The sequence below is a fragment of the Corvus kubaryi genome, unplaced genomic scaffold (genome assembly GCF_017639235.1).
Source record: "Corvus kubaryi isolate FWS band 111438036 unplaced genomic scaffold, C.kubaryi_AGA036_p1.0 split1-131, whole genome shotgun sequence".
Classification (NCBI taxonomy): Eukaryota; Metazoa; Chordata; class Aves; order Passeriformes; family Corvidae; genus Corvus; species Corvus kubaryi.
The window spans coordinates 19,912,991-19,925,077 of NW_024582073.1; the positions used below are offsets into that span (position 1 = coordinate 19,912,991).

Genomic DNA, 12,087 nt, shown 5'->3' on the forward strand with positions numbered 1-12,087 from the left:
ATGATCCGGGGGGCGGGAGGCAGGGGGAGGAGGCAGGGAGGGAGCCCGCCGCATGCACACACGGCCGGTGCCAACAGAGTCCTGCTCTGCGGGCGGGCGGGCGCCGGTCACCTGCTGCTGCGTGGCTTCGGGATGGGGAAAAAAAAGGGAAACGAAAAGAAAAAGAGAGAAAAAAAAAAAGAAAAGCTCCGAACCTCCCCAGCCCCCCCGGGCGAGCCGGAGGGAGTTTCTCCCACTTTGCTCACTCATATTGCCCCCGCCCCCTCCGCGGGAGAGGCTGCGGCGGTGCCCGGGCGGGGCGGGGGGCGCGGTCGCGGCAGCCCCCGGTACGGGCGGGGGACGGGCCAGCGTCGCTCGGGGCCGGTCTGCGGCCGCAGGGGGAGCGGCGGGGAGAAGAGCGAGGGGTGGCCAGAATGTGGGAGGCAGCAGAGCCATCCCCAGCCCCCGGGCAGGGGGCTGGCGCTGCCCCTGCCGCAGCAGCTGGTGCCTGCGGGGGTGGTGGCGGCTCTGCTCCGCCCCGCCGCCCCCGGCTGCCGCTCCCCCGCTGCGGCGGCGCGGACAGGGCGCCCGACCCCTTCGCACGCCGCGGGGGCAGCGGGGTGCAGGCAGGGGGGCTACAGGCAGCGGGATACAGGCAGCGGGCGCCGGCCCTGACACGGAAGTGATCGCGCCGCCGCCAGCGGGGAAGGGGAGCCGGCTCCGCGGGCCTGGGTGTGCGGCCCACGCCCTGAGTGTCCGCCGAGCCGGCCCACCGAGCCCCGCGGAAGGCGGGGAGCCGGGCGTGTCCCCGCGGAGCTCCCTCGGAGCGGCTGGAGCGCGGCTCGCCCCCCGGAGCTGTCCCTTCAGCACCCCGGGAGGCTCCCGGGCCGGCCGCTCGGGCCCGTGTTTGCCTGGCTTGGCCTCGGCAAAAAGAGGCAAACCATGCAGGGCTTCGTTTCACTGTGAGGGATCCAAGTTCCCAAAACTAGGATCAGGAAGGGTGGAGACTGTGCTCCCCTCAGCTCTCTGCACAGCCCACTTCAGAAAGTCCATCTTTACAGCACTACCTGTCTTACAGTGCCTGAGATCATCCACCGAATTCCAAGTCCTTGGACACTCCTCTCCTGCACATGCAGCCAATCTCTGGCAATTGTCACAGGCTTTGACTACGCCAGTAGTTACATAAGGGACGTTTTCTGTTGCTCTGAAATAACATATTGCAACGAACTGGTCTGAGATTGATTACGTGACTAAGCAAATTTGAGGGAGTGGATCAATCACAAGGCCTGTTTACTGCTCATGTACAGTGTGCTGTTTGAATATAAGCCCAACAACACAGCACTCCTGCCTGTGGTCCACAGGCATGCCTGGTGGACCCAGCACAAGAAAAATTGCAAGTTACTAATTGCAAATCAGGAAAAGTGGGAGGTTAAAGAGAGAGATCCCGGGATTTCAACAGAAATGAGTCCAGGTGGCTCTCCTTCTCATTAACAACTACCCATGGACCCAAACCATGTGAAAAAGCAGTGATGTGACATACCTGAGCAATGCCAAAATGCATCCAAGGAAAACATCACTCTTTTCTGCATTTATAATGCAGTGGGACCTGCTATCTTGAATGCTGTGTGTGCATTCAACACCATGGGTGTTGTTCACATGAGGGGAGTTAGGAAGCTAGTCAAAATTTCATTTATTATGGTTATCAGCACACTGATTTTAGTCAACTGACATTTCTGAGCATGTATTGCCCAGGATTCCACAGCTCACTTAATAAACCATATTTCCACATTAACACTTGAATATCATATGGAGGTTTCACTGGTGCATGTGAAAAAAAATAAGTATAGCTTGTAGGACATTGCTTTGTTGCTTCCTTAAAGTCTCTTGTATGGGCAAATATTGATCTTTTTTTTGTTCCTGATGGTAACATTGAGATTTATTGATCATGTTAAAAAAAAAAAAAGTCAATTTCTTCCTCCACAGGACACCAAACCCTGACAGTTAGTGAAATACGCAGGTGGTACATGGAGTGTGATGCGTGACCTGCCTGTCTTTGCAAGTCATTTTAGGAGTTATTTCTTTGCAATCAAGAGATTAATTTGAACTTCCAGAATAAGAACTTTTGAAGGTCCCTTAGTAGGTCCAGTATGTTGCACAGTGCATACATCTGCTAAATGCAGAGCATCTTTTATTTATCATCCATAAAGCTAAGAAAGATGGACTCTGTTTACACTTGGGATCTAGTTAGATAACACTGCTCTGGTTTCTAGACCACTCAGGGTTTTTTAAATAAAAAAAAGGAATAATACTATTTTTTAAATATTAAGCCAGGAGATTCATATTATTCTGATACATAAGGAGATCACAAGACTCAGAGAATATGTCAGATCAATGCTTTAGAAAATAGCATTAAACTTTCTCATTAGAAATAAGCATAAAATAATACCAGAGTCTGGTTTTGCTTTTAAATGTTTTGGGTTTTTTTTCATACCATGGCCCTTAGTTTATTAAAAAACTATTCTCAGTTCACCAGATTCCTTTGTTCAGTAAGAGATAAAATTGCAGTTTTAGGTGCTACAGAAGCAGACCCAATTGCATCCTAATACCCCAACACCCTGTGAGTTTACCTAAAAACAAGTATGCAACTTTGGAGAAATATATTGCTTAGGTATATTCTCTTGCAAAGAGTGCAGTCATCCTGTTTTGACATTGCTTGATGAAAAGAGGACTAAACTTGATTGAAAGTGCACCCTCTTCCTATAGGACCTTTATTCCAAAAAGACTAGATGAGTGATAACAGAAAACCCAGGGCATTACTTGCTTCACACAAAACCTACACTGTCTTGCTGGACAAAAGCCCAACAAGAAGGGTATCACATACCTGCTTGGCTTCAGTTGTAGCTGAGCTCTTCTTGCAACAGCATGAACATCATGAGCTAGAACAGGACTTTCCTGGTGCAGGGCCTTAGAGAATATGCAATGTACATTTTGCATGTATATTTTGCTATTGTGCATTTTACAACAGAATCATCAGACAAAAAAGGCATGAACAGCCCAAAGGGAATGCATGTGAGAGACATGAGTTCTCCTTCTTCCAGAGGAGTGACTGGAGTTGCCAAGTCACTGAGTCAGTCTCTGGCTCTGCTGTATCTCTGCCAGCAGTGTCCTCCTCCCCCCACAAAACCCCATCCCATGGATGGGTGATTTGAACTGTGTCCTCACATCTAGGAACTGTGAATCCAAAACACAGCTACAAGCTGGGGAAAGCTCAGGTTACCCACTTCACAAGCAGTGATACAGCCCATAGTATTCTGCCAATTCATATTAATTTCACTAACTCACCAGAAGCTGAATGGCAGCTCCTCCACCAAGAGGAGCAAGAGCTCGGGTATAGCAGTTTCCTTACCCTGTTAGAAGATCAAGTGGTCCCTTCCTCAAAACTGAGACTTTCTGAGTTGCTATCCACGGATACAGTTGTATATAAAACTGTATTTCAGAAGCTCTGTCACCATTTTAAAGTTAAAATAATAAAATTATAATGTTTTTAATTTAAAATATGCATACATTTAATATACAAAATTATACAAATTATACATTTAGCTAACATAGAAAAATACATCTTGTTAACAAGATAAAATGTCAACATATCTTACATAATTTGTGAGAGTTACAAATCTGTAATCATCAAGTAGACTTTGTGACTTCATTACAATTCTGTATCCTCCTAGTTACACTGAGTATTAATACATATGTACAGTTGATATCAATGGCAAATGTCGTAGAGTGGAAATCTTTGCTGAAGAGTTATCCAGAAGATTTTAATGAAACAGTTAAAATATGAGTGGCCTCTTTTACACTATTGAAGCTTCTGACATAGCCGAAACTAATGTGACACCCAGTGACAGGGTGGTCATGGGTCAGAGTTCAAACTTTTTGCATTTATTTACAAACACCCCTCCTTCCCCAGTCCAATTGGTACATCTGCTTAATAAGTATCACACCATAAATCCCAGCCTTTTTGTGCATTCTTTGGTACCTACTCAAATGGATCCCAGTTTGTGGCCCTAACAAATGCTCTTCATGACTTCTGGTTACCACTCCTCTGTTGGCTGTGCAAAAGTGTTAAATACTTATACAGCACTAGAGCTCAAAAGGCAAGATCTCCGTACATTATTCATCCCAGATTACTCATAAATTCCTCAGGAGGTGGGGAAATATTTTTGTTTCAGTCAACAAATGTGTGCAGTAAGTCTTCACTCCTTATTTAATTTACATGGTTTCCTTTTCCAAGTTCCAAACAAAAGACAGAAGCATAATTTATAAATAAGCTACAAAAATCAGTTCCATGCTGGGCCTTGTCTTACATACTGTGAAGCACGTAATGATTTTCTTTTACTATTTACATATTCTTTAAAACTTTCTTGTCATCACAAGGAGAAAAACAAGACCACCACGTCTGATTTTCAGGCCTTGATTTTTTTTAAATTTATTTTTTTATTTAGCTCTGTGCCAAGAAATTGCTCTTAATTCCTAGAAGATAAAATTCACTCATGAGCTAAAAGCTTATTCAGCTTTTCCTAAGAGCTGCTTAGGACCATCAGTGAGTGATACATGAATTGCCTCATGCAGGCTTTTTTTGCACTGGAGTGGTCTTCATCTGTTAGTTACATTTTCCCTGTTTTCAAAAAGACCACAGTGCAGAGAGTAGAGAAATATAGCTGTTTGGCATTGGTTAGTGCACACTGTGCAGTAACCTCTCGCATTGGAATTTACATTTGCATATTCATATTCCCATAGCAAGAGTCTACATTACACAGAGAAAAAATAGTGAACAGAGATTTATACCACAGATCCCAACAACTCTAAATCAAGGCGGGTCTCCAAAACTACTAATCTCTCTTTTCCTCTCCTACAACATTAAAGAGAACATGATGCCCACATATCTACCACATATGAGAATTTCTTAAGCCAAGTAGAAGCAAGCATGAAATCTTGGTCCCAAGAAAGCCAGTGGAAATTTGCCAGTCAGTTCAATGATAGAAGCATTTAATCCAGTATATTTAAACTTTCTCCTTTTTTTTCCCTTTTTTTCTGCCTTTAACTGCAACTTGCAACTTTCCTAGTATGCATGGATCCCAATGGTAGAATTTAAGTTAGCTATATTTTTAGATCATGTCCCATACAGGAAATAGTATACTCTCTTTCCTAACATTTCTACAGGGGCAAAAATTCCTGTCCATAATCCCATGGCTACTGATTTCTAATGCAAATATATTTGGAGCCAAAGGCACAATATATTTTAAAGGAATTCTGCTAAATGCTAAAGCAGGAAAGAGGTTTGAAAAAGTTTCTGTAATCCTAGGGTCTGTTACCCCTCCGCCTCCTTAAGGCACTAAAGGATTTCCAAAGGATTAGTGGCAAAACCCAGCATGCACATGTCCCTCCCTCCACCCCATAACCACAGTAAATTCAAATATTACAAACCTTCATCTGCAAGTGAGAAATACAGGTAGATTTATGAAACACAAAAATCAGAGTTTCCACTTTTCAAAAGGCCACAAAGACAAACATCAGCCATACCTTAGCAGACGGTTTATCCTGGGAACTCTGCTGTGTATGTGACACATTTCCCAGCAACTGCATTATTCTGAATGTAACATGATTATCACACCAGAGTCAATCATTGTACTTGCAGCATTTGTCATCCATAGTGGTGTGAAGAACAGAATTTGGGATTTAAAAGTTGCTTAAGGAGCAACCTGTAAGCTGTATTTTCAATATCCTCCAATACTCTATACAATAAAGTATACACAAATAAGTGAACTGCCAAAGAAACCATATTTTCCATGTAACACTGTGCATCTTGTCCATTTAGGGTGACAGAAGAAGATTGCATTTACTTACAGAACTTAGCAGCATCTTAACTTTGACTAAAGAATTTGGCCAAAACAATACTGTGCATATAAAGCAATCAGAACAAAGTGACCAATTTTTCATTCTCTGAAGGTTTACCACAAAATGACAATACATGTAAAGCATGTGCTGGCACCTCTACCATAGATATCACATTAAACAAGTTGACTTCTGCTTAGTGAAAGAAACTCAAACTCTCTAACAAGTAGACAACACTTTTCACTGTAAGGGAACTAGAAAATAATAGCTAGGCTCTCTGTCTTAGCTAGCAATCTCACATTAAAAGTTTACTGCTTTCTTACAGTGATTTGAGGCAAAGTTGGGATTTTACTCAGCTACATGAAACACACCCACTGGTCTATCGATGCAATTAATAAACAGACTTTTCCAATATTGGTTGGACAATTTTTGTATGAGGAGATGGTAGAATTTCAAGGAGATCGATGTGGTACAAACCACAAAGTGCTCTACATTCCTTACACTAATTGTTCTAAAATGAAACCAAAAGGCAGAAAGCTTAAGGTGTTACAAAATGGACAGCTTCATCATCAACATTTATAATTTATGGTGGGAGATTTTGTGTAAATACCAGGAAAGAGGCGTGATATTTTAGTTAAACACTTAATTCAGAAGAAAGAAGTACGGTTTAATTGCCTGAGTGTTGTAGAAATTATGTATGTTTTCAAGTGGATAGTATGCAAATGGTAGAAACCTACACATATGTCATTGCTTTATTTTAGGAACTTGTAGTTAAGCTTCACGTTACCATGACAACGTGTCATCTTGTTACTAATTGTAATCTAGAAATGAACATTACATTAATCTGATTTGGGATTCCACAGTTTATTCTTCTGCTGCTTCCTTTCAAAGGGTATCTGTAATTACTGGGCAACTACGCATTGTAAAGACAGCACATCCTAGCAATTAGCTCAACATTAAAAAAAGAAAAAAGGGAAATACAAATCATAAAGCAGTTATCAAAACTGAAAGTGCATCACAATGTAAGACAGTTTGAGAGTAGCTGCTGCCATCCAGGTCAGCACAAGTATTGCCACTGACTCCACATGGCTGTGTGCCTTTAGTTTCAGAAAGGATGGAAGTACCCACACGACCCTTTATGTACAGGTCCGGTGCCTGCATTCCCATCTCCCTGCCTTCCCAAATGGTACTCAGAGGTGAATAGTAGGGGTTGTGGTGTGTGATCTGTATTGTGCAGCACGGTTGCACAATGTGTTTACATCACATATGCTACTACCAACCAGAGTGTACAAACCCATCTATTTCTGAAAGTTAAATTCAGTGTGGCCTATTCATGTGGTTGAAATACTCAGAATATTAGGACAGAGCACTTTGATGTTCCAAGAGCCTCTCAGTGCTCATGAAGATCATTCCCAATTCCAACTTACCCTTGTAAAAATGCCATTCTGTCTCATTTGCTAAACAGTTTGTACCCTCAAGTATCACAGCCTCAGATATACTAAACATCCCAACTCAGATCAAAGGCTCTTTCAGGAATGCTCAAAGCCACACGAGGCTTAAGATATTACATACCCACATGAGCAGAATCATGAAGATGGGGATTGTGCTTAACTTGGTAATTGCTTCAAAATGCGAATGTTGAGATCCCAAGAAAACAAATCAAAACAAAACTCAGACTCAAACATGCATTGGCCTGCATGGCCAGCTTCCATTACAGGAGGTGGCTAAAATGGTGCAGATGGTAATGTAGAGCAACTTCTCACTTTTTCCCATAACGTAGCAGCTGCAGTCACCTCCAGGCCAAAGCACATTTCATCAGTCCTTCAGAGCTCTACTGCTTCTTCTGTGTGACTGATACATTCTTCCCTGGACAAGAGGAAGGAGGATTAAAAAAAAAAAGGAAGAAAAAAAGACAAAAGCATAAGGTAAGTATCTGTATTTTCACAATTTAAGGAATTGTTTGTTTTTCATTCAAGGTCAAAATAAAGCATTTGGCAAGCAGTGTGCCCAGGTGCTTCCATACAAACAGAGCATAATGGCAGCACATTGTAGAAACTGAACTATCCAAAACATATTGAGACATTCTCCCATGATTTACTGATTTAAGGTGAAAAGCACATTCCATGCTTTTCCTTTTGCTACTTTTTGTGCACAAGACAAACATCCATTTGTCAATATGGAAACAAACATTCTCTGCCATCTTCCCAACACCATCTCATAACCCACTTAGCAGGGATCTACAGAAGTAGTCTAATGGATAAAGTTCAACTTATGGAATGACAGCCATCACAAATCCAACCTTCCAAGTAAGTCCTATTTCTATGACTCTTCTCAGAATAATATTCACCATTTGCATCTTTCCTCTGATATTAAAATTCAAAGCCTACAAAACTTTTTATTAGGCTTTACAATTTCCACTAAGGCTGTCATTATTACTGTTAAACATCACCAGTGATGCACTGCTTGCATACTTAACTCTGGCTAAAACTCGATGTCTACTGGAGAAACACACATCTTAGTACATTGGTAGTACCTGAAATGATAATAGCATACAGAATTTTGTTTAATATATTCTATTGCAATTATTATTATAATAAATTACTTGATGACAGTAATTAACTGTCATTACTAAAATGTGTCCCAGTCACCAACATGCCCCTCAAAAGAGAAAAATTAAAAACTGGGAAAGAAGAGAGCCTTTATGGCTTGTACTTCAGGATAGAAAGATTTTTCCAAGCATGAAGAACAGAACTGGAGAAAAATCCTGCAGAGAGAGGCAAAGTAAAAAAGGGGAGGTCATTATTTTTGGAGAAGCAGCTAGATGGATTATTGTAGGACACAAAACCAGGGAGATATGCAAGAGTCAGTCACTGATCCAGGAGAGTGCCAGCTGGGCAGGAGGACATGAAAGATTCCTAGTGATGAGAGGCACTTAGAGCCCTTGCACACTCTCTGGTTCAGCTCTCCATCTTGGATCAGAAACTGGTAAATGTTCAGACTTGTTTTTCATTCAAAACAACACCAGAAGCTTTCTGCAGTCTTCGTAAGACATTACACATTAATTCTGCCTCTGCTGTAGCTGCATCCAAACAAAATTGGATTTGGAATTCCATCTCTTTGCATCATCTAATGAAGTCCAGACTGTACTGCAAACAAAGAAAATCCATTCATTCTTATCTCCAGGCAAAGAAAGGGAACACTACTAGAGTCTCCATAGATCATCTTCTTTTTGATTACTGTCTTTGTAGTCTAAGTAATCAAAACAACACCCAACAGAACACACTTTCAGCCTTTGCTATCCACACCTTCCAAGGATTTTTCAGGACATCAGCTACTTTTTCATTTGTAATTAATACTACAAAAAATTAATATCACAATATGATAGTACCAGCAGAGCTGGCCTTGTATTTTGGGATGGTGTGAAATACATCCCCGTCTCTCCTCTTCTAGTCATACATGAAGTTTCTTCTCTGTGATCTCATCACTGTACATAGGCTCTAGGGAGGATCAGGAGGGTGACTCTCTAGGTCCTCCTAAAATTTAGCTTTATTTTAGAAGATAGAGAGGCTTCAATTTTAGTTCCTCAACTGGTTGCAGAGGAGCTACCCACTGTTACCAGTTGTCAGTTTACTGACTTGTTCAAGAGCAAGAATGTCCTTAAAGTATCAGGGATAGCTGTCATGGGAAGCTATGCTTGAAAAAACTATCACTGAAAACTGGTGTGGCCAGAATAATGGAAAAGTGATTCAAACTTCATTCATTCAATGAACTTACATTTTTTTGTACTTTAGTGATCACTTCTTTTGTTATCCAACAATTCAAATTTAAACTAAGTTCTCTAATTTTTCAAAATTGGGGTTAAAGAATATTTGTCAAACATGCACTGCTAGACTAAGAGCATTTACAAATGTAGAAGTCATTATTTGCCTAATATTTCCTTCAATTTTTATTATATTTTTCTTGAAACATTAGCTGCCAATTCTCCTTTCTCATTTTGTCAGACTCTTCACTTTCTCTTTCCCATTCCTTTCATCCTCTTTGTCTGTTCTTTCTCCTTCCTGTGTGAATTATTCACCCCCTCCTTTTATTGTTCACCTGAAGTCTTTATGAAACCTTGTGCTCCTCACAGTCTTACCTCCTTGAAAAATCTATCCTTCACCCTTCTTTTAATGATTTTCTTCATACCACATATGTAACTAAGGAGTGTAGAACATAAACCATTAATGAATTGTTTTGTAATTACTCTGGTCAGGGAGGAAGTCTCTCTTGTGAAATGCTTGAGGAAAGTAAGAGAGGTCTTAATGATGTTACTTTACCAAAGAAAAATATCGACCAAACATTTCCAGGGCTCAAGCACAAAGGCACAATTTCCAACCATGCAACACAGAGATTAAAAACCAGCTGAGTCTTTATCAGTGCTGTACCTAAAAGTTTCAGCATGGATATTTCTGATGCTCAGAAATTTGCTGGCCTCCCATTCTTTGGTAGGGCTAAAGCACATGGTTGAGCAACAATGCAGAGGCTGGGCTTGTGCTCCTTCACATCACAAGCAAAATCAATTTCAGTCACCAGCACAAAGAACTGCTAATGTAGAAGGTCATTAAACAAAACTTATTTCTCTGTGACATTGGAACCTCAAAGGAAACCTTGAAATAAAAGTGATGACTGTGCACTGCTCTCTAAGGACCAAATAATTTCTGGCATAACAAAGATCAGTGATCCATATTCATGCTCTCACTTGATGTTCTCCAATCTTTTACCACCTCTGTCAGCCACCAGCATTTATTTTTTCTAGCTGCTTCCAGTCCTTCACATTTGTACTTGTTCATCCTGTGCTAAGTATCAGGAAACTGTAAGACCACAGGAAAGAACCTCAGAAGGTCATTTAGATCAACCTACTCCAAGCAGAGTCAGTTCAAAGCCAGAGCAGTTTGCTCAGGGTTTACCTAATCAGTCTTGAAAAACTCCTGGGATGGAGAATGCACAGCCTTCCTGGGCAACCTGTCCCACTGCTGCACTGTCCTCATGAGGGAAATGCTTTTCCTATATTCAGTCTGAAATTCTCTTGTTTCATCTTACACCCTCTGTGTCTCACCCTCTCACAATGTATCACATTGAAGGGCCTGGCTCTCTCTACGCTTCTGTGATTCTCAGTTGCTTCCTCTCAGTTTCAGGAAGGCTATTGTGAGGTGTCCCCAAAGCCGGCTCTCCCCCAGGGTGAAACAGCCTGGACCCCTTGGCCTCTTCTCATGGAACAAATGGTCTGCTCCCCCAAGTGTCTAAACTACCATTTTTAAGGAAGCTCAGAGAGCTCATACTGGTGGAACAAATCTAGTGCTAACCACCTCCTAAAGACAACTGTCCTGCTGGACTCCTCCAGTCAGCTCCCTGAAGAGCTGAGTTCTGTGCCCACTGCCAGGGTCGATGGTCTCCATGCCCTGCAGAGCACAGTGTGGATGGAAGTCATCCTTCTCCCATTAAGAAGGTACAGCAGTAAAAGCCTTGCAAAAACTTTCGGAGCATGCATCAAAGTCAGAAAGGAAAGAGCCAATATAGAGGCTTCAAAGACAAACAACACTGGGGCTGGAAGGAAGAAAACTAAGAGCTGCAGGACTGTACACATATTCCTAAAATCTCTATGGCATCTTCAGAGAGTGCCTGTGCTCACTGAGATTGGAAAAGACTTTTCAGATCATTGAGCCCACCTGTAATGAATGCACACAAAGGATTTGAAGTCAAATAATTCCTTACATTTAGAAGAAAAAGATAGTAAAAGGAGGATGTTATTTTATTCTGGTCATCTGAAAGAAGACATGAAATATGGTGATGCCACCATAAAAACATATTTAAATCATGTCTGATATCTGAAGTGGGTTTGGGTGGTGGACCATCGTGCACTTTCAACTGCTGCAGTAGGACAGTCAATGCATATTGGGAACATTCCCCAGTGTGTAACCCAGCATTAAAGATTCTCAAGGCACCAGTATACAGTGGCTGCTCAGTACCTCAGCCCTGATGTGCAGGGCCAGAAACACCATGCTTCCATTGGTTTGTAGCACTAGAGGAATTTAAAGTGAGGAAATTGCAAATTCAAGGAATTAATAAGATTTCTTTACATCAAGCAAAGAAATGCATATTTCTGCTATTTGTGAACAAATAATTGAAGAAGATACTATGCAACACCTGAAAAGAGTTTCTGCTGTAAATATAAAAGAA

General features: G+C 41.6%; 1 protein-coding gene across 12 annotated transcripts in view; it reads right to left on the reverse strand.

Annotated features, from left to right (window-relative positions):
- Window positions 1–3,504: 3,504 nt before the first annotated feature.
- Window positions 3,505–12,087, reverse strand: part of JAKMIP1 (janus kinase and microtubule interacting protein 1) — a 228,814-nt gene continuing 220,231 nt past the window's right edge. For 11 of the 12 annotated variants that reach the window (XM_042053531.1, XM_042053533.1, XM_042053530.1 and 8 more), the window contains one exon: window positions 3,505–7,737. Coding sequence is in view for 2 of the 12 variants with exons in the window: in XM_042053528.1 (XP_041909462.1) it covers window positions 7,687–7,737 (51 nt within the window). In the remaining 10 variants the exon portion in view is untranslated. Of the gene's footprint in view, window positions 8,405–12,087 lie in introns of all 12 variants that reach the window. The other variant, XM_042053524.1, reaches the window with a different exon arrangement.